The following is a 23,682-nucleotide window of genomic DNA, read 5'->3' as shown; positions in this document are numbered from 1 at the left end:
TTTATCTCATTAAATCATTTAGCCGTTTCTCAGATGAGATATCGCCCGGATTGCATGAATCAATAAACTTGTATAATCCTGGATAAATAAAAAGGAAGTACCTTTCTTGTGAGTACCATCCGATTTGGAGCCTTGTGGGTCTAATGAAAAAAAGATCAGGATTAATAACATGATATTCTAACAGCAAGATTTTTAGCTTCTTTTTTTTTTTTTCTTTGCGGAACCAACAACAGAAAAAAAACATAAGCAGCATGGCTCACTTATTCTATTTTACACTTGCCAACACTTTGTGCGTTATAGTGTGTGGCAGGGAGTATTGGGTGCTAAGGGCAAACTAAGGGCAAGAGCGGGTAAGGAGGGATGCACTTATTCGTCCAAAACTTCAGAGCGGGCAGGACAAGAGGCAAAGCACTGAAATGAAAGAAAGGATGGGGGTTGCAATGCATATCTGGTCACGGGAGGCAAAGGTTAGCAAAATGCACTAATAGATGCAATACACTAGGAGGGAAAATGCAAAGACTACATGTCAAACTGGCTTCACTTTGAGTTTTGCACAAACTGTAAAAAGATTTTGTCTTGACTGATAGATCAAATTGATTTGCCTGGCATTGGGTTGCAGGACTGTGCAATACAAAAGGAATGGGAACTTACTTTGGGTACCACAAAACAGCTCCCCCTTTTTTGTTGTTGTTGTTTTACAAAGAGAACCAATTTGGGGCATTTTCCCTAAATGTTTAACCTAGAAAACATGTCAGGTCACAGTGCACTATATTCCAGTCATCAAAACCATACAGAAACTACTACAACAGTGTTTCTCTTGTACAGTTCTGTATGGTAATCACAAGGATAAAGATGCTGCTTAAAAAAACACTACCATGCACATGTGTGACCACAGGAAACAACACTGTGGGTGGGCGTCATTTGTGTGTTACGCTAAAGAGAAATCACTCATCCAGTGGATGCTAATTAACATACACAAACATGAAATGTATAGACGGGTGATTTAAGGACTTCAAAAGTCCTTCCTTTCTTCTTCAGCCCAACTGCATGTTCACCAATAACGCAGACGCTGGCATAATCCAGGACTTCCCAAGAGGCTTATCCTTTGTGAAAGAGCTACGGTTAACCATTCAATTCCCAGTCCTCATGACCCGGCATTGATTATCTCATCTAAAGCTCTTAGATAAATGACAAAGTAGAGACAAATATTTTAGAGAAGCCCAGTTAGAGAACATCTGATCCCAGTGCATTTCCATCATCAAGCATACAGAGCTAATTTTGAGAGAGGTCAGAAGAAAAAAAGCATATTGAATGAAGAAAAAAAAAATTCTATTAATACTTTTAACTGAAAACAGTTCTGAAAATAAAACAAAAAAGAATGAATATGCACTCTAAAAATGTTGGGGTTAAATATGGACAAACCCAACGGTTATTTTTTAATTCATTTTTAAACCCAACAGTTGGGTTTGTCCATATTTGACCCAAACATGGGTTGAAACAACCCAGCATTTTTTTTTTAGAGTGTAATATTTTAAGTGTACTGACAATTCGAAATTAACAATTTGTTATATAGACCATTTGGGAGCTGGTGGCAGAAAAACAGTGGCATCAAGTGAATGAATACAAGCAAAATCCATGAAATAAGAGAAAACAAAGTGGTCTCATGCCTTTGACCATCAGAGTTGGAATGCAAAAAAAAAAAGATGATCTTCATTTTTACAGAATACCTTGGTCGAAGATGCCATTTGAAACTAAACGCAGACATTTACGGTTGAAAGCCATTAAACGTACAGACCGGACTGATGAAACCTGCGACGATTAACCTAGTATTAAAGCATAAATTTGATGTAAACAATAGATCTAGGCATTTTTCAAAAATATTGTATTCGAATATTTGGGCTCGTAAATATTCGAATATTCGTTTATTTAAATGAGGCTAAACGAGAAAGACGTTAATGTTTTATTCATCAATCTTTTGTAACCATTTCTGAACAAGCTTACAATTAGTAAGCAATATACGCAACAAGCTTATTATATCTTAAGGTTTTCTTTTAGTTCAAAGCATTAAACAATATGGGCCCTATAATACACCCGGCGCAATGCGACGCAAGGCGCAGCGCAAGTGTGTTTGCTAGTTTGCGTCCGGCGCCGTTCGCGTTTTCCCGTTCAGCGTCACGTCCTTAAATTAGTAAATGCATTTGCGCCTGTTAGTGCGCCCATGGGCGTGCTGGTCTAAAAAAGAGGTGTGTTCAGGCGCATTGCTATTTTAAGGAGCTGAAAATAGACTGCGCCATAGACCAACTCAAACCTGGTCTAAAGTCTAAAGCCAATGGCGCAATATTTTTTGTTAGAGCGCGTTGGTAGAAACTGCGCCTCTGGGCGCGTCCACAGTGTGCGTTGACTTTGCTTATTACACACAGGGATGCGCATCACACAAACATGCCAAATATTAAAAACAAAAGGATTACAGTGTAAAAGAATATTATTGTGTAGGCTACATAAATATAAAAATGTAATGATGAATAGTCATTGCGTGGATTAGAATTAGGCTACCTATTTTCAATTCAGCCTATTACTATAATGATGAACGAAATTGGCTAATTAATTGAACAATCGTGCCAATACACACACATATTAACTGACTGATCGGGCGGAGCTATTTGAAAGCCTGCATCCAACGCAGACGACTGAAAGATTGACTGGCCACTTAACAGGTAATTTCAGCAAAACATCACTCGTTGAACTCCTCAGTTGAATCGGTGTGTTTAATAAGTCAGTGTATTTTATAATGTTATATGTTATATAATATTATATAATATATATAATGTTATATCCTGCTTGTCCCGTAGATGATCTGCTCGCGCGCTTTAACTTCGCGCACGAGCAGATCAGTTTCTTCGCTTGAAAAGCGTTCAGCTTTTCCGCCAACAAATTCCGGCATGTAAATAGCAATCCGCCATGGCGCGAGCGCATCTCGATCTTAAAGGGAATGGGAGATCACACTCTGATTGGTTTACTGAACGTTACGCCTATTACTCATTAAGAGAATAGGGACAACCCATTTCAAAAACGGACCGTTTTTCCGTCGTTAAAATAGCAAAAGTGGATTTGGACACGCCCTGAGTGCGCCTGCGCCGTGCGCTTCACACTTTGCGTTTAGATCGTTAAAATAGGGCCCTATGTGTAAACAGAAAATATTAAGAACAAAAGCATTTAATCTCAAGCAGCGTGAGCGGGAAAAACACTAATAAAGCAGACAGCGCCGCCAGTTATTGTACAAAACGTTCATAATAGGGCTGTCAAACGATTAATCGCATACAAAATAAAAGTTTGAGTTTGCCTAATATATGTGAGTGTACTGTGTGTAATTATTATGTATATATAAATGCAAACACATTCATGTATATATTTGAGAAATATTTACAAGTATATATATTTATTTATATTTTATATAATTTATATTATATATAAATAAAAATATTTTGTACATAAATAACATATTTCTCTTAAATATATACATTAATTTGTGTGTATTTATATATACATAATAATTACACACAGTACACCCACATATATTATGCAAACTCAAACTTTTATTTTGTATACGATTAATCACGATTAATCATTTGACAGCCCTAGTTCATAATACACTCGAGTCAGTATATGGTTATCGTGTTTATATCGCTTCACATGTTCATGTTGAGAAAAACAATAATATCCATATGCTCGGGTGAGAAAACGAGCCGTGCTGACAGATAATAATACATAACTGTATGCTAAGCTAAGTTTCTAACAGTAGCACTTTGTTTTCTGTTCGCAAATATATCTCCCTCGACGAAACTTAAAGTAAGCAAATGTCTCAAAATCATTTTGCTATCAGTTAAGTTATCATCTTGGCTCACTCAGGGATAACATACAGTGATGGACAGCTGTCTTTCCTCATTCGACGGGTGTTTAGATTTCATGTGCTTTCTCATTATGGTGTTGATATTACGATAACTCGGTTTCATTAATTAATTTGATCAAAAGTAATTCCATTTTGTACGATCATCTAAGTAATTCCAAACTTTGCGAGGCAGACGACAATATTATGTGACGATCAAATAAAATAAACTTGTTAAACACGCTCCGCAGCGCCACCTGGTGCATTTAGTTATAACTGCGAGTTTTAGTGCTTAGGATTTATCATGGATTCACTGTATTTATGGCCAGCAAAGCAACATAGTAAAATTCGAATCGTATTTTATTTTTCGAATATTAATTACAGAACGAATATTCGAATATTTGTAATGAATAGATCTACATAATAGTCACATATGCAGGGACATAATGTATTAGCCCTGCAGTTAAATGAGATAATAAAATTATATTTAAACCTATAACATGTTTATTTCACAATTCTGACTTGTTTCTCAGAATTGCAAGTTTATATCATGATTCTGAGGAAAAAAAGTGAGAATTGTAGGATGTAAACTCGCAATTCTGAGGAAAAAAGACAGAATAACGAGTTTCTATCTCGCAATTCAGATTTTTCTTCTCAGAATTGTGATATATAAACTAGGAATTAGCTTTTTTACTTTTATTCTGTGGCTTCCATAGACTGCTATTGCAGAAATGTCATTTTCAGTCACCAGGTAAGCCCACAAACATGTGATCACTGAGCATGTTTACATGCACGCCGATAACTCAAAAATCAGCTTATTGAAATAACCTGTTGTCCCAAACCAATAACCCAACAATGCAAATAAACCGTGTTCACATGACTGGAATAAATCAGGTTATTTCCCAGTAGTGACGTCAAAACATAATAATTTGCGTATCTGACTCAGACTATTTCATTAGTTATATCGGTTGTAGTCTCAGCCTCCGACGTCATGCCCAAGGGAGACATGTATGTCGCGTTATATAATGCCGTTGTGTTGTGATGTTAAATAAAGCATTAAAAACCAAACAGCATAGCAACATGCCGGAAACTTACAGCTCAAATATTATCCTCTCATTCAGTTACAGATGCAGCATTTTGACTGAATCACTTCTACTTCTGCTGAACGAGATGTGAACACATTTTTATAATTCTTTGGGTTCACAATATATTTCCTCCTCCTTTACAGAAAAATGTTTGCACTGCCTGGATGAGCAGTAAGGATGCTTTCCTGTCACGTCACCACACGTGCACTTCAATAAGCCGACAAAAAAACACACGGTTAAACACGGTTAATGCATTCACATGCTGGGCAAAATCGGTGTAAGGGGCAAAAATGGAGCTGTGCAGATTGGTTTATGCTTAAGCCGTTTATAACCTTACTCCGATAAAGGGAAAATAGGTAAACGCATTTACACAAGCACACATGCATTGTTGGCTTATTAAGCATGATCGGGTTAAGAACGTGCATGTAAACGCACTCACTGTTTGCAAACACCCAAATGGTCTCAATATAACCCTCTTGCATTGTAAAAATGATTAAAGTTGTGAAAAAAAAAAAAACATTATTGTAGTATGTTTGTCTTTCTACTTCAAAATGCCACATTATTGTTAATGGTACTTGTCGTTTCTTTGTAATTATTTGTGAAATGTACAAGCAATTTCTGAGTGAAAATTGCAAAGTAAACCCTACACCAATTTTTTTTTCCTTAAGTGTGCAGACAGTGATAAATCGCTCTGGAGTTGCACCCTCAAGTTGAAATGCGAGTAACAGAAGTTTTAAAATTACATTTCCATGGATGATTGTCTCTGCAGCCCTGTGAGAACTGGAACAATTTGTAGGCGATGAGCTAAAACGTGTATGAAAAAAATTAAAATCACATCTAACCTTGCTCTGTCTCGGTGTCATTTGATTGTTCTGTTGTGATGTTTCTTGAGGCCCGCAGCCCCCTCACATCGACGCATTGCTTTCTCTCTCTGCCCGTGAGATAAAAACGCAATTATCTAGCGCGATCCTGAGACGCTTCGTTACCCCCATCGTGGAAATACAGTTCATAGCATCAATGAAAGCTTGCTTGATGTTACAAAAACCTTTATAGCGGCCTCTTAAAGCAGATACATGTATTCTGCTGGGGAAGCTGCTCTCTGCAGATAACTTCACACATCACATAAACAGTCTTGATCAGGATTTCAGTCATTTGTCATCATTTAAACCGAGTGAAAGGCATCAGTAGGTTCACCATTGCCGTTTGTATATGAACGCTGCACCCCGACTCGTTAGAGAATTCCCATTAATCCTATTAAAGTCCCATTAAGCATGTGCTGATAGCACCAAATTAACATCAAGCTCCACCAGCTAATAAGGCTTCGGTTCTGCACTTTACATGAATGAGAAGGAGATGCAAAGAGGTAAACAGAGACATAACGGACATCCAAAAAGAAAATAAAAAAGCAATCAGTAAATATACCGCAGCAGACTGTATATTTACAAAATGTACACTTGTCTCATCGAACCCATTCAGAAGCAAAGTGACACAGTAATCAGAAAGTATTACACTGATCATGACTCTAATGCATGGTGGCAGCTCGTTTGAAACGAGGGACTGTTGGTCTGTGGGAAACCACGGCGACGTGGCGCAAGCAGCCGATGATTGTGCTATTTGGGCGGAATCTGTAGCACCTCGTGGCTGTCGGCCTCGTAGCTCCTCACTGTGACTGATGAGAAGGGACAAGGTTAACGTGGGTACGGGAGGCGCAGCTGCATTCCAAACCATTCATCACTAGCGGCCGCAGATTACAGCTCGAGCTAGAGGCCTGTCTGCGGACGAACAGTCCCCACTCCTCTCCGGTTCACACGTCCCCAATTTGTTTAACGCGGCACTTTGATCTGTCAGCGAGCGCTAAGATATGGTCAATTCTAGGGAAGATGATTTTAAAAGCTGAGGCTTAAGGCTAAAGTGTGCAACATCTGTGGTACTAAACGGAATTAAAAAAGAATAAATAGTGATTTTCAAACGGGTTTCTCCCCTGTCCACTATCAGCTAGACAATCTCTTTTTGGGAAAATGTTAGGGATGCACGATATATCAGCCACCATATCGGTATCGTTAATCGGTCTTATAAGAACATTTGGCCGATATATAAAAGCCGATTTTTTTTTTTTAGATTTATTGGCCAATATGTCGGTTACTGGCTTTCAAATATAAATAATTTTTGGTTATCGGCCGATATATGTTTATTTTTAACGTTATCGTTATCAGTCTGATAAGAACATTTGGCCGATATATTAATGCCGATAAATAATGGATTATTTCCTTCAGTTGAGACACTTCACCATGATGGTTATGAATTGCTTGAAATATGATTGGAATCAATTCAAAAAGGAAAATACATGTACAGCGCATGTTTGTCATATAGGCTACATAATATTATAATGTGTGGGACATGGCTTTTAATGGTGAGACTTTGTTTTTGTTATAAAAATTATATAAAAAATTTTGATTTAGATTTATCGGCCAATATATCGGTTACTGGCTTTCAAATATAAAGAATTTTTGGTTATCGGCCGATTATGTTCATTTTGAATGTTATCGGTCTGATAAGAACATTTGGCCGATATATTAAAGCCGATAAATAATGGATTATTTCCTTCAGTTGAGACATTTCACCATGATGGTTATGAATTGCTTGAAATATGATTGGAATCACTTCAAAAAGGAAAATACAGTTAAGTGCAAAATGTGCAGCGCATGTTTGTCATATAGGCTACATAATATTATAGGGCATAGGACATGACTTTTAATGGTGAGACTTTGATTTGTTATAAAAAATTATATACAAAATGTTGATTTAGATTTATAGGCCAATATATCGGTTACTGGCTTTCAAATATAAAGAATTTTTGGTTATCGGCCGATATGTGTTCACTTTTTTAATGTTATCGGTCTGATAAGCACATGTGGCTGATATATTAAAGCTGATAAATCATATATTATTTCCTTCAGCTGAGATACTTCAGATGTGCACCGGTCGCCATGATGGTTATGAATTGCTTGAAATATGATTGGAATCACTTCAAAAAGGAAAAGTTAAGTGCAAAATGTACAGCGCATGTTTGTCATATAGGCTACATAATATTATAATGTGTGGGACATGGCTTTTAATGGTGAGACTTTGTTTTTGTTATAAAAATTATATAAAAAATTTTGATTTAGATTTATTGGCCAATATATCGGTTACTGGCTTTCAAATATAAAGAATTTTTGGTTATCGGCAGATATATGTTTATTTTTAACGTTATCGTTATCAGTCTGATAAGAACATTTGGCCGATATATTAAAGCTGATAAATAATGGATTATTTCCTTCAGTTGAGACACTTCACCATGATGGTTATGAATTGCTTGAAATATGATTAGAATCAATTCAAAAAGGAAAATACATGTACAGTGCAAGCTTGTCATATAGGCTACATAATATTATAATGTGTGGGACATGGCTTTTAATGGTGAGACTTTGTTTTTGTTATAAAAATTATATAAACAATTTTGATTTAGATTTATCGGCCAATATATCAGTTACTGGCTTTCAAATATAAAGAATTTTTGGTTATCTGCCGATATGTGTTCACTTTTTTAATGTTATCGGTCTGATAAGCACATCTGGCTGATATATTAAAGCTGTGTGCTTGGGACATGGCTTTTAATGGTGAGACTTTTGTTTTTGTAATATGGCTCTAAAAAATTAGGATTTAGATTTATCGGCCAATATATCGGTTATCGGTTTTCAAATATAAAGAATTATCGGTTATCAGTAATATTGGTAATTATTGGCAATATCAAAATTGTCATATTGGTGCATCCCTAGAAAATAACACAGGAGAAAGTAACACTTACCAATATGGTAGACTAGTTAACATCAGTTAATACATTAGGTATAATGGAAAAATAATAATAATAATAATAATAATAACAACAATAATTGTATAATACCCTGCGGTTCAAAATTTTGGGTTCAGTAAGATATTTCTCAAAGATGGTAATACTTTTATTTAGCAGAGATACATTAAATTGATCAAAAGTAAAGATATTTATAATGTTACAAAAGAATTCTATTTCAAATAAATTATTTTGATCTTTCTGTTAATCAAAGAATCCTGAAAAAATAATATAATAAAGAGAAAGTTATTAGGCAAATAATAAGCTGAAACAACTAAATAGTCTTTATTCACATATAATAACCAAATATATATTTTTATATTATTATATAATATAGATATATTATATATGATATATATTCTTGCTGGATATATATTCAAGATACATATTCTTGCTGGCATTGTTTTGATGTACTTTCCCACAGTCTCTGTTGCTATTGGCTTCCAAATAGTTTCTAGTCATTCCCAAAGACTTGCTTTTAATTTATCTTTGAATCCATTAAATTCCATCAATAATTATATTTTAGGATTAGGAACACTACTGTGACTAAAGAGCTTACACATTTAGGATTAACCATTACAGAAACAGAAAAAAAATGATTTTGGTAATCAATATTGTTAGTTTGGGGCAGCTGTGGCACAAACCTTACATTGGGTGGTGATCTAATAAATTTGTTAAGCACTGGATATTTAATGTAAAAATGTAAATGTAAAACTGAACATGGATTAATAAATGCTGTATTGTTCAATGCATTAACTGATATTAATGAACTGAACTTTATTGTAAAGTGTTACCAAAAGTATTTCAACACTTCAGCCTTAATAAAATAAAATCTTACATTAATCATTGACTGAAAAGGTACGTGTAAAAGATTACATTCTGATAACATATCTATCCTGGTCCTAGCTGCATGGGGTGCCCCAAATGTGCCAGGCTATGAGCTTTCCATTTCAATTTGGTCCCAGCTAAATCAGTTGGAAGGATTTCCCACTGAGAGTCCCAGTCATGATCAGTGTAATTTCTTCTCATGCCAGCACATTCGTTGCTTCAGGCAATTCTCATCTTTTTCACTCCCTTTTCACTGTTGCTGTACGACCAAATTTGCAGGAGAGGCAGTAATCAGAGGAGGTGAACCCCTCCACCTCACCATGAGCTGGAAAAAATGTCTTCTCACATCAGATGCTGTTTATGTAGGAGCCTAGGACCCTTAAAAATGTTCTCTCTCTGCTTTTTTACCTCGGAAATTTATCAAGATATGCTGTCAGGCTGCCTGCTTTAGGAATTTTAGGGATGCGTCCTGTCGTGGAGCACAGAAAACTGGCCGATGACGCGCAAGCTTCCGGCTCAGAGTGCAGTTACACGCTTGACCTGACAGCCGTGACGAACCTTTGTATTTCATAATGTCTGGTCTGGTCATGTGACCATGGAACCCATGTGCCCTCATAAAATGAAGTGAATGAATTACATAATGAGATCACGAAGGAGGGCGAGTGTTTATTCAGACAGCGGCTATCAACTGGCACTGTAACTTGATGAATTGAATTGGATTTCTAACAATTAGGGTTTAAATTACACATTGAAACCATAAAGGCAATGCAGAGTTTATGATGTTGAGAATATCTGCTTCTTCAGGGTCAATTTAAGTGAGAAAACAATCAGCCAACTCCGCAATATGACGCCGTTCAGGTTGCAGCAAAACTCAGCAAACAGCAAAATTTAAGATGTCAGAATTCATTCACCATATCACAGCACTGACTGTCAACAAAAATAAATAAATAATAGAAAGAAATTCATTGCCACGAGCAAGGTTAAGATGCAAGGCCTCTCGAAATCAGACGGTGACCCTCTCTGCCATATAAGCGTTCAAGCAGGTTTAACAGTCTGGACAAAGTCCCAGCATACATTACTGTAATGTTCCTATCATTCAGTAATGCTTTTACCTACCTATAGTTTCAAAGGAAGAGCGAGATTGTACATATACACAATATCATTTAGCATAAGTGTCTGCATTGCATGAAACATATCTTGGTAAAAAGAGAACACTTTATAATAACTTTCATTAATCAATAAGTAAATGTTACATAATGCTTAACAGATCAGCAGATCGTATTGCAATGTACAATAATGATTTGTTAAGCATTACATAATTTAAACATTTGCTAAATTTATTATAAAGTGTTACTGGTCAACAAACATGCAAGATATCAAACAACTGATACATTTGACTCTAAAAACTATTTGCATTCAAAAACGGCAATATTCGAATTGAATTGAATATATACAATATATAGATATACATTTTCTTCTGTGAAGAACTTCTGTGTATTGTATAGCTTTTAATCTTGCAATGGTGTTTATGTGTATACAAGACTGTCCCAAATATTTCCAAACTATCATTTAAACATTTTGTAATTTATTTATATGTATTAATAGAAGAGGTATTGCTAAACACCTTTGGGGAAAAAAATGGTATTTCTAAGAATAGCTAAGGAACAGGCAGACTGTAATTTGCAGTGATTGGCATTAATATATTGTTGAATATACGGAAACCTCTGACATGTATCTTGCAGTGGCTATTTCTAACATTGCCAGCACACGTCACAATATAATATATAGGATACCGAGAGTACCACCACAGACATTCACTCAGGATAATGATTCAAGATCACGGAACAGGAACAGGAATGTAGCCAGCTTGGGAACAGGTTTCTTAATATAACTACTGGTCCGTGGTTATTTAGAAAGTATATATTCCAAAATATAACAGTATGTGTCCTGCATTGAGATATATAGCAGGCTGCTATTCTAAAATTATTAAACAATTTTTGGAGTGAGTAATTCAATTTTGGGTTTCAGCTTTGAGTATTATCTGCAGAGGAAAACTAAGCGTGTTGGTGGAAACATATTGGATTATTATAACAACCCTAGGGACAAAATATATACTAAAATGTATTTGAAATACATTTATTTTGTATATTACAAATACATTTACATATTTATGTGCTTAATAAAAAATACCCAGCAATTGTACTTTTGGTATACTAAACTGGTATATATGGGTCAGAGACATTTAGATATCCACATCAATAGAAATTTACAAAAGTGATTTTATATACATAGAAAGCACATTAAATGCAAGTAAAACATCTACTTTTAAGGTTTCAAATAAGTTTTGGGAGAATAAATTGTCAACATGTGTGTGAAATAATGTTCCATTGACATTCAGTGTAGCACTTATATTTATGTAAAAATTGAAACAACATTCCTGAACTGTACGTATTAAAATATATAAAAGAATATATTGAAATATATAAAAGAATATATAAAAGAATAAGTGAGCATACTAAATTGAATTGCATTTTAAATGAGTAAACAATTTACAAAACTGACAAAAGGGCAAAACCTAGGATAGTGGCAAAGTTTAAAAATGTAAAATTACAAGTAGCAGTTTGGGGTAAAAGTAATTAGTCTTTAATAGATTTTTTGTTGTAAATATCTCTGACGAGATTCATTGTTAAATTGAATAACATTTTAGTGGGTGTCTTCTGTAAATCATGGTAAAAATGTATATGTAATTTTTGCTCATAAAACAAACAAACAAATTAAACAGGACCCATTCTGATGTATTGAAAAACAACAACAACATCAATTCAAAGCTGTATTAGTCTTAATTGTGCTAAATTGGAACAACTACTTTTGTACTTAATGTACTTTAATTGTGCAGACATAGAGCTGAGGTCCAACTAAAGTTATACGGAAGTGTATTTGATCATGCTAAGTGTAAGTGGAACTATTGCAAGTATACTTTAGGTAAACTTTAAATATCTTGTATTTAAGACTGATATTATACAATGATCGTACAATCCTTATTAATAGTGATATTAAAACACTTTTAGGCATGATATTAAGAAATGCGCATTGTGCAATAAAGAAATACTCCAAATAAAGTTTAATTATTATTTTTTTCTATCAGCAAGTCTTAAGTGATGCGTCAATGAAAATAGCATGAACATGTATAAAAAAATAAACTTTCACTGTTGTTAGTCTCACTCAAACCATCCTTGTTCACATTACTTAAAAAAACTCATGTAACTACATAAACTTAATTTAACTGAGTTGTTTCTACTAAAAATGAGCATTGTCAGCTTTACTTAAGTGTTTGTTCAGTCAACTTCATATTGCTGAGTGAAACACACAAATTAATATTTACATCAGGAGAGTAAATTTAGGGATTAAAGTGTTATTTTATGTGTTTTTCAGTTAGTTTATGTTAGTGTTTAATGTTTTTGAATTTTGTGGTTACCATTATGGAGAAAAGTGGAGCCTGTGTTTAATCTGTGAGCACTTATATATGCATGTTTATACACTGATAAAAATGATTTTATGGTGAAATAAATACTAAAGAAAAACAAATGTAATTCAGTTCAGGCAAGAATAAAAATAAAAATAAAAAAAAACTAAGTAAATTCTATATGAGTACTCAATTCAAGCTTGTAGAAATTAAAGTGTAAATATCAACATTAGAAAATTAAATAAAACTACTCAACTTTTCTGATACTGGTGTTCCCATCATGCACTGGTCCTTTAATAATTAATGAGGTTGATTTTTCGCTGTTAGCTGTATTTACACTGTTTTATCATTGCTTTTGTGGTTAGGTTTAGTAACTTGTCATTTTGTGACATTCGGAGTTCATTTTCTACTCAAAATGGCACATTCACACAAAAAACAATCAATCGATTGTTACAGTCATTGTGTATTGTGTACCAAGTATTGAGGTCTTTTTTTTTTTTCTTTTTTCTTTACTTAACTTAGTTAACTAGAGTTTACTTAATTCCATATGTGAAATTTACTTAAAAAAATATGCGTGCAAAAACTCGCAAAAGTAAATTTTACTTGTTTATTTTTCAGTGGATGGAATTCCTGCTCTCAATTCAACTGAGTTTGTTCAATTAGTTATTTTTTGAGTGCATTTTGTAGAGCAAATGGTCAATAAATGTGTTCACCTTACGTAATAAACATAACAATCAGTAAACTGCACATATAAATACTATGTAAAAATGACAAATTCAAATGATTTGTATTTTCTCAAAGAAATTTTGTCAGCTTTAATTGAATTTCTTTTGTTCATAACTAAATTGTGATTTGTACAAATAACTCAATATAGTTGCATGGAACCACTTGACACTGCTTTTTTAAGTAAATCTAACAATTAATTTTTTTGAGCGTAGATTTTGGTATAGGTTTTTTTTTCTTTTAATAGGAATACATCCCTTGTTTCCCTTTTTGATGGTGTTCATAGTCTATATGCATTTATCGTATATATTCTTGTCAACTCTTTAAATATGCGTTTTCATTCCTTTTTCAAAATACCCCTTGGCTACATTCCTGTGATATCCAGCAGTGTCTTGGTGGATACACCTACCTTTGAAATTAGGTCTGATTCTTGCATCATAACCAGACACTTTTCCCATAAGCTTGTCCAGGAATTCTGACGGGGGCATGGGAGAGGCAGCTTTCCGAGCCGCTGCTTGTTGGGACGCTGCCAAGCTGTGGAAAGACAGGTGTGTTAAAGAACAGAGGAGGACAGGCATTGCATTATGAGATTGTTTTTTTAATTATTACCACTGCATTTTCTACCCTGAGGCAAACCGATATCTCTGACTCAAGTCACTTATTTAATTTCAAACTGTCATTTTCAATAGAGATATTAAACAATCTCCAGAGCCGAAGCTCTTTCACTCCAGGCCAAATGAGAATCCCTGAAAAAGCTAAATGAACATGGAAATGAATCGAGACCTCGTCATACACTAGTATCCGTGTCTTCATTAGCATTGGAAGCCATTAGAGCTTAATAAGTGATAATAGGGTCCATGTGTATCCCTTTAACACCTCACACTAAAAGTCAGGTCACTAACTGACCTGCGAGTTACATGATAACTTATCCCATGGGCTTTTTAGCCTAAGACCACTTTTAGTGCTGATTAGTCACATTTTTAACTGCTTCCATAGGGCTCTTTATCTGCCCTACATTTAATTGCCAAGTCTCTGTGCTACATGATGGACTTTAATATGTATCGACTTATTCAAGTCCTCCCACATACCTGATTACCACTGAAAACTCACTGGAACAATGGACTTTTTTTTCCATCTACAGCATCAGTGTGTCTGACAAAAATGGAGGATAATAATCATAAAATAGCCTGTGGTATATTGATTTCACCTAAGTCCTTGAGACATGGTCCTTTTCTTGCCAATTTCATGGGTCTTTCTTTGGGGGGAATTGCTCTATTTTCTTAACCAGCCATTGAATCCTGTCTAACTGTTTCGGCAGCATATCCATTATTCTTTCATGTCCATTGACTTTCTGCGTCACTACTTATCCTTTGTTTTTGAAATAACCAACAGTCAGGCTTTTTCCATTCTGCACATCATTATTCTTTCTGCTCATTAACATTTAGTGGTGAAATTGGAGAAGTGTATGGCATTTAAATGCGGATACATCATAGAGAAAAATATTCCGGGAAATGCTGCTCATATCTCTTTTAAAGCTATAAAGATAATGTGTGATTTGTCTTAAAGTCCCCCTGTGGTGAAAATCAAGTTTTTAATCTTGTTTATATGTCTATGTGGTGTTGCTCTAAGACAAACCATGTGCAAATTCATATATCAACACCACTGCAGAGTATTTTCTCTTTAAATCTAAAGACGGTCTCATAAACGCGGGTGTTTCTTACATCACAAACTACCTTGTGACCAATCACGTCAAACTGCCGTCAGGCTTTAGCATATCATTAACTATGATAACACGTGTAACATTAGCAACACATTATTAGCCGTTTGATAACATAGTCAAGCAAAAGGCTAATCATATTAATTACCGTTATGTGTCTGACGTTGTAAAGAGCGAAACCATTGTGCAGCTAATTAGCATATTCATAGATTCGCTTATACTAAATGAAGCAAGGGTGTAGAGTTACATTCAGGCTATTTTAAGGCGTGAAGAATTTTTTTTCCACACACTGTAAAACCGAACAGTGAAATTAATTAAATTAAATGAGTTTGTTTCACTCAAATAATAATGAAAGTTCATTGTACTTAATAGGAAAAAGTTGCATGAACTCAAAATTTCATTGTAGTAAGCTGAACTTAATATGATTGAGTTGTGCTGCAGCAGATTTCTAATTCCCAGCATGCTTTGCGTCAGACCATATAAATAACTGTTGAAATTAAGTGTTATTTTGTGTGTTTTTGCACAAGATTAACATATGGAGATATAAGTGAATGTTTAATGTTGGGTTATGTTGGGATTCAGGGGGGTTCTGTTATGTTAGTTTTGTAGGGTTACCACTGTGGTGAAGAGTAGAGCCTGTGGTTAGGATGAGGATGAGCTGCAAAACATTTAAGACCACATTTGTTGTTTGATTACATATATGCAAGTATGTAATGACAGTCTCTCTGATAGTTATAATAGCATGTGTTATTTGCTATGTAACATTTAACCAAGATCTGAATGTGATGTTTATGTAAATTAACTGTATGTAATTAACATTATGATGAGCTGGGAAAGGGATGCTGGTGATGGGATTGTTAGTGAGAGACACCTGTGCACCACATTGGCCTTGATCCGCTTCCATGGCTCTCAGCCCCGCCCCACTTGTCACAAAAATTTTAAGTTCTACCAACTTTAAAAAAAAAAAAGTTGAGTATTCTGAACTTAATGGGTTTTACAGTGCAGGAAAAAACTTTTTCATATGTCATTTTGGTGATCAAAGATGAGTTTTAAAGGATAAAATGATTGACTACAGGGGGACTTTAAGAACACCATAACAAAAGACACTGTTAATTTAAACTCTAATTTAAACACACTGAACGGTTTTAAAATGAACAGCATTAGAAAAAAGTGGCAATAAAGTTCCAAAAGCTCAAATATGTAGATTAAGGCGTATAAAATAAATTAATTAATAAATTCAGATAAAAATAAAGTGATAGTAAAGACTTTTGCATTGTTACAAAATATTTCTATTTGAAATGAGTGCTGTTCTTTTGAACCTTCCATTCATCTGGAAAAAAAAATCCTGGAAAAAATAAATGTATAATGCTTTCCAAGCGGCTAGCACAACTTTTTTCAACATTGATTATAATAATAAATGTTTCTGAAGAGTCAAATCTGCATATTAGAATGATTTCTGAAAGATCATGTGACAATGAAGACTGGAGTAACAATGCTGAAAATTCAGCTTTGATCACAGGAATAAATTAAAATGTAAAATATATTCAAATAGAAAACTAGAAAACAAAATTGTAACATTTCACAATATATCTGTCTTTATGATCAAATAAATGCAGCCTTAGAGATGTGACGGTGTATGTGTATATATATATAATATTTATATATATATATATATATATATTTATTTATTTTTTTTTTTTTTTATTATACACACACACAGTCAAACCAAAATTCAGACACCTTGAACATTTCATTCATTAAATCAGTTTATTCACTATAGTTTAATAAAATGGTAATAAAATATGACAAGATCTCAGAGTTAAACTATTTCAGAAAAATATTATCTTAATTATGTCAGATAACAAGCAAAACATGGTGAGGTCAAAGTGTCTGAATACTTTTTAGCTCCAAATTTTTATCAATTTTACTGGTAGTCCACTGTATGAAGAATGTTTGGGTATAATATGTCAAAGTTTCCTTTATTTTGCTATCCTTACTTAGAACTATAGTGTCCTGCACCCAGTAAAAATATATAAAAAAAATATCTGAATAATTTTTGGTTTGACTAATAATATATATATATATATATATATATATATATATATATATATATATATATATATATATATATATACACACACACACACACACACACACACACACACACACACACACACACAAAATATATATATTGAGTGTGTGAATTGTTTAACACATTGTGAGAAACAAGTTCATTTGTGTTTAACGTAAAAATTTGCAATGCAAGCATAACGAGATTAGTCATGGCAGGCCAGATTATCGAGTCTCTTCCAGAGCTATTCCTTGTGACTATAGGCTCTTTACATGAACACGCCATCGAAACAATCTTTGTGACAGTGTGAAATCTGAGGATACAGTCTCTATTAGTTTTGGTTCCCTGCATATCCATCTCATTGTAACCAGTAGCTGACACAGGATGGAGGAAGCTAGATGCGTAATGTGGGTTTTAAACTGCATCTTTAGGAATTAATGATTTCACTGATCAAGGCAGCACTGAACAAATGAACCTTGATCGATGCTGGTCATGGCAGTGGAGAGAGCCTGATCCTTCTGCTGATGCAGCAGGAACCAAACCAAAGCATCCTGCCAGAAAATATATGCAAACAACCCAGAGACCTGCATACTTTAATGTGAGGATCCAATCATTAGCCCTAAGTGTAGCTCATTATGTTCTTAGGACCACTGATGAACACAATCCTTATTGATCTTGTAACACTCAAGGAAATCAAAGGCCTCTCTGGCACCAAGATGGCGTTTCTTCAAACCGCTCTCAATTTGTCAATGCGGTTATTGAAGGACAGAAGAGAACATCAGAATGAACCCAAAAGTACTTGATCTTCAAATCTTCACAGACCTCAATAAATAATAACCTCTCAGATTAAAAAAAAAAAAAAAGGTGGTGGATCCAAAATCAAAATGAGTATTGCTAGTGATGGGTCAGTGCTATTTATGGTACAATCCTGTCTTTGATTATTAATGAGGCATCAGGAGTCGGGAGCGAACATTTCTAAAAATAATGGTCACAATTAAGACTATTTATAGCTTTTTTTCTTCAGATATCGAACAAGCCGTCCTTCCCCTCATTTCCATCCCCTCATTTAATGAGAAAATTCGTTTTGAAAAGCTCTACAGTAGAGCACAAAAATGAGAGCATATATGTATCCACTGCTGTTATTACCTGTGCATATATAATTACCAGAGAGACCGAAGCTAAACTCTGATTCTAATCTCTATTAGTAGATATTAACCCTTGCCTTGAGGCAAGTGCAATTTTTTCATAGTTTTCATCATTGAGCTTAGCAGCAATTTAACAGAAAAAGGAATATGCATTAATATCCAACAGCAATGCAACTACACTTTCAAAAGCGGGTCTTCATGCAAACCAGCAAAGAGATTACACTGTTTAAAAAGATAATAATAAAAAATAAACACGTGATAGAGGGACACTGACATTGACACAGCACTACAAAATAAGCTCTCGCTTTGTTTCAGTTTTTTTAATCTCTTTGTACAAAACCTACAAAGCATTTATTCTTAATTTGTTAATAGGTTTTGATGACATACAGTACATCTTTAATGAGTAACAGCAAAACAGAAAATAATGCAAACTAGCTATTTTACCTAAAACAAAAAGGAGAGAATAGACTTTTATTTTGTTGTTTCTTAAGTAATTTTAGAATATTTATAGAGCAACTTTATAAAATAAAATAAATAAATAAAATATGCTTCTTCAAATGTTATATTATATGTATATATATGTATATATATATATATATATATATATATATATATATATATATATATATATATATATATATATATATATATATATATATATATAACATTTGAGGAAGCAAACATTATATAATTATATATAATGATTTTAGGTAGTCATTTTGTAATATGTCGCATTCATTGGGCTAAATTAAGGTTTTCAGTTATATTAAATTGTTTTTTTGTTTGTTTAGATAAGGGGTGTCAAACTCATTTTAAGTTGAGTGCGAGATGGAAAGAAAAAATGTAACCATGTGTGGGCCGAATTAACTTAGTGTGCTGACATTTAGCCTACATTACTATTATCCATACAAACTCTAAATTAATAAGACTAGAAAAACACTTCTCTGTGAAAATTTTTACAGTGAAAGAAAATTTTTCAAATGTTTTAATATTTTTATTAGGGATCCCCTGATTATGATTTTTACAAGTAATAATCATACTTTTTACAAGTAAATTGTCCGATTCCAGTTGCTGATTTTTTTTTTCTTTAAGCATATTTATTTGTTGTTTACTTACTCTATAACAGGCTAAACTGGCCTTTAAAAAACATCTGTAGCCAGCCATTTAAATTTAGAGGCAACCACTACATTTTATTCATGATGCAAACAAAGATGATACACACGTGAAGCATGAGCAGTTATTTTTTCATTCAAATTAGATTGTATAATTTCAAGATTTAAAGGGTTAGATCACCCAAAAATGAAACTTCTGTCATTAATTACTCACCCTCATGTCGTTCCACACCCATAAGACCTTCATTCATCTTCGGAACACAAATTAAGATATTTTTTGATGAAATCCAAGAGGTATATGACTCGTCCATAGACAGCAATTTAATCAACACTTTCAAGGTCCAGAAAGGTACTAAAGACATCGTTAAAGCAGTCATGTGACTACAGTGGATCAACCTGAATGTTATGAAGCAACGAGAATACTTTTTGTGCGCAAAAACAAAACAAAAATAATGACTTTATTCAATAATCTCTCCTCTTCCCTGTCATTATCCTTACGCAGGTGATGCAATAAGCACAATGAATGCTTCCGTGTTTATGTCCGAATGCCGGCTCAGGATTGGCCAAAGCTGATCACATGAGCAGCACGACGCATGCGTGTGATGCTGATGCAGGAGCCGACCAATAATAAGTCGGCTTTCTGACATTGAACCTGGAAGCGCTGGATGTAAACAACTGACACAGAAGAGAAGATATTGTTGAATAAAGTCATTTTTGTTTTGTTTTTGCGCACAAAAAGTATTCTCGTCTCTTTACAACATTAAGGTTGAACCAATGCAGTCACGTTGACTGTTTTAACGATGTCTTTAGTACCTTTCTGGACCTTGAAAGTGTGAAAGTGTCTCGGATTTCATCAAAAATATCTTAATTTGCGTTCTTAAGATGAACGAAGGTCTTACGGGACTTCAAAGCAAAAAAAGAATGGTCTGACTGAATGCAGACTGAATGAAAATGCAAATTCACTCTCTGTCAGTAGGTGGCACTTATGGCACAGCAGCAATATAGCGTTTCCTTGTTTCTGCAGCGCTGTGCTTATAAACACTACTTCGTACGGAAGAAAGAGGACAAGAAAATGATATTAAAACTATTCTGAAGACAATTCCTTTCATAGATACATTCATATAAACCCCCATTTCAATATTTATATTTTTCTTCCTATATTTCGTGAACAGGTACAGTTTTTGCTTTGCTTGCGAGTTGTAATATTCCCACACAAATGACATTTTGGGAAATTATTGCAAAGCAGTTTGTTTGCAATTCTGGAATAGAGATCGGCCAAAATAAAATGCAAAACTGTTCCAATTTATAGCCGGTCGACCAGTGCATCTCATCGTGTTCAAATCATCCCCCGGGCCGGATTGGACACCGTTGTGGGCCATACATGGCATTACCGTCATATTTGAGTGTGATGACTTTACCTCATGTATTTTAACAGCTATGCCTCAGCTTCTCCAGTGTCATGCACACAGCAACCCACCACGTGACGATTTGTGCATGGCAAATGTGCAAGCTAATATGGAAATCAATTAGAGAGATGCAATTCATAGAGCAAATTATGTTTGTGTACTATTTGTATTCGTCAGTGGCATTAGCATTGACAGAGTGATCAATGTTTAGTAATAAGTCTGCATGTGAAATGAGGTTGGAGTGTAGACTGAGATTGGGAAAGAGATATCAATTAACAGGCTCTGCAAAGTTCAGCAACAAGAGCTGAGACTGCAATATCCTGATTCTAGTTCATTAACTAAACAGTGCCCACAGAATGCGAAATAATTACTGCAAACCACCAGCCAGATAAGGTGAATATGTCCATGATATTGTTATAGGGGAGTCTTATGTTTGAGATAATCAGTGTTATGATAGAATAATCCACAAGTGGAGCATTAACCTAGAGCTCGAAATAGATTGCATCTGTCAAATCAAATTTTCCTTTTTTAATTAAACAGCAAACGGAATAAATGTGCATAAAAATGGTGGGATAATGGTGGTAAGATTTTTATAGGCCTATACTTTCTTGTCATAAAATGGATATTTCCTTAGATAGATAGATAGATAGATAGATAGATAGATAGATAGATAGATAGATAGATAGATAGATAGATAGATAGATAGATAGATAGATAGATAGATAGATAGATAGATAGATAGATTTAATTACATTTTCAATCACAACACATAAAAAAAGGTTAGGGGTCTAAAAGTATTATTTTTACAAATGTATTTCAACAGCTTTGTCAAATAATGTTTAATTAACAACACAAAGTTTAAAACTTAAAAACGCTAATTCGCTAACTTAAATATTATTATGATCGAAATCGCCGTTGCGTCAGGACGTAACCATGGCAACAGCTGCCTGATCGTTGTGTTTATCGCCTATCGCTAACATAAATATCCTAGTCATTTGTATTTATAACGTTATTATAGATTTATTTGCACAGTAAAAACACATTACAAAAAAGCGTAAGTGTTTTATTATGCGTTTAAATTAGCTGACTGTATCGCTAACTGCGCCAAAAACGAGCTGCGCAAGACTATCAGAAGATTACTGACAGAAATTATATATTTAGTTTTTTTTTTTAAATCTACCTAAAGTTTTTAATTAAATAGCACACTCCTATACTAATTTATTATATATAGTTTGTTGCCTTCTTATGCCTGTTGATAACTTTCTATTCGTGTAATGACCACTAGTGTTCGCTGTTTAGCCTGGTTTAAAATGAATCCTTCTGACTTGAATGGCTGAATGACACGGAATTATGACTTACTTTATTATTATTTTTTAATTAGCATACATTAGAGTACAACCGATGACAACAACTCAATAATTTCTTGATACGGCGGTTTTGTATTTTAATAAATAGGGTAAAAAATGATCATCAAAAGTAAAGAAACCAGCTATAATCGTTAAAAAAAGAAGAAAAAAAAAGAAAGAAATGCATGCATGTTTGAGTAAAAAAAAAAGGAGCATGGTTACATTAAAACAGCGTGATACGTACCTGAAAAATACAATAGTTTCCCACAAATAAATCCCGAGTGCGAACATTGTGTCAGGTTGGAGATGAGTAGATGTAGTTACAGCTCAGAGCACCATACAATTCCTTCTTCTCTCACTTCTGAGGAGAACAATTCGTCCTTTGCTTGTTTCAGAATCCCAAAAAGGCCAAACAAATCTCAAGAGCATACAGACGAGCTGGTCATTTTCCCGACAACGGCTGTGTAGGTGAAGCGGAGCTCCTGTTTCATACGGGTTGCGGAATTTCAGGTGGAAGCAGCGCTGTGAAAAAACTCGATGAGATAAATTCAGATGTTCATTCCGGACGATCCATAGCAGCATTAGATGCGTAGTCGCCGAGGATATCTAAAGACGCTCCATAACAAACGAAACTATACACTATATCTCATCACTGCGCCGGAATGCCACCAAAGTCACTGGAAAAATATACATACGCGTCTGCTCTTTTCCTCCACGCTTCTTTTTACATGCATCCCAATGAAGAAATGTGTCGCTTTCGAGCCACACGTTAGTTTTAGCTACCTCTGGCTGAGGTAGTCTGATTTAATACGTACTTGTTTCCCTGGAGTGAATTGTTAGTGCTGCATGAAGCTACTTCCATTGTCTGGTCCAGTTAAGAGACGCTGCTCATTTTTTTGTTTCAACGTTTTTCTTGAATCCTCGTCAGAAAAGCCCAAATGTTGATATTTCGGCACACAGGGTCTGTTCCATCGCTCAAAAGCCCCTCAGCCTCACAGTATTTCTTGCTGCAGT

The 23,682-nt window shown here is 34.4% G+C and overlaps 1 protein-coding gene across 2 annotated transcripts in view; it reads right to left on the bottom strand.

The window, feature by feature from the left end:
• The window catches only part of glra1 (glycine receptor, alpha 1), a 75,704-nt gene extending 52,670 nt beyond the window's left edge, over window positions 1-23,034 (bottom strand). For both annotated transcript variants that reach the window (XM_067367126.1, XM_067367214.1), the window contains exons 1-2: window positions 22,913-23,034; window positions 14,281-14,405 (exon numbers count right to left, since the gene is read on the bottom strand). In XM_067367126.1, coding sequence (XP_067223227.1) covers window positions 14,281-14,405; window positions 22,913-22,959 — 172 coding nt within the window. In that variant the 5' untranslated portion in view covers window positions 22,960-23,034. The remainder of the gene's footprint in view (window positions 1-14,280; window positions 14,406-22,912) is intronic.
• Window positions 23,035-23,682: the final 648 nt, after the last annotated feature.

This window comes from Chanodichthys erythropterus, chromosome 1 (genome assembly GCF_024489055.1).
Source record: "Chanodichthys erythropterus isolate Z2021 chromosome 1, ASM2448905v1, whole genome shotgun sequence".
Classification (NCBI taxonomy): Eukaryota; Metazoa; Chordata; class Actinopteri; order Cypriniformes; family Xenocyprididae; genus Chanodichthys; species Chanodichthys erythropterus.
This window is presented reverse-complemented; position numbering and strand designations above follow the sequence as displayed.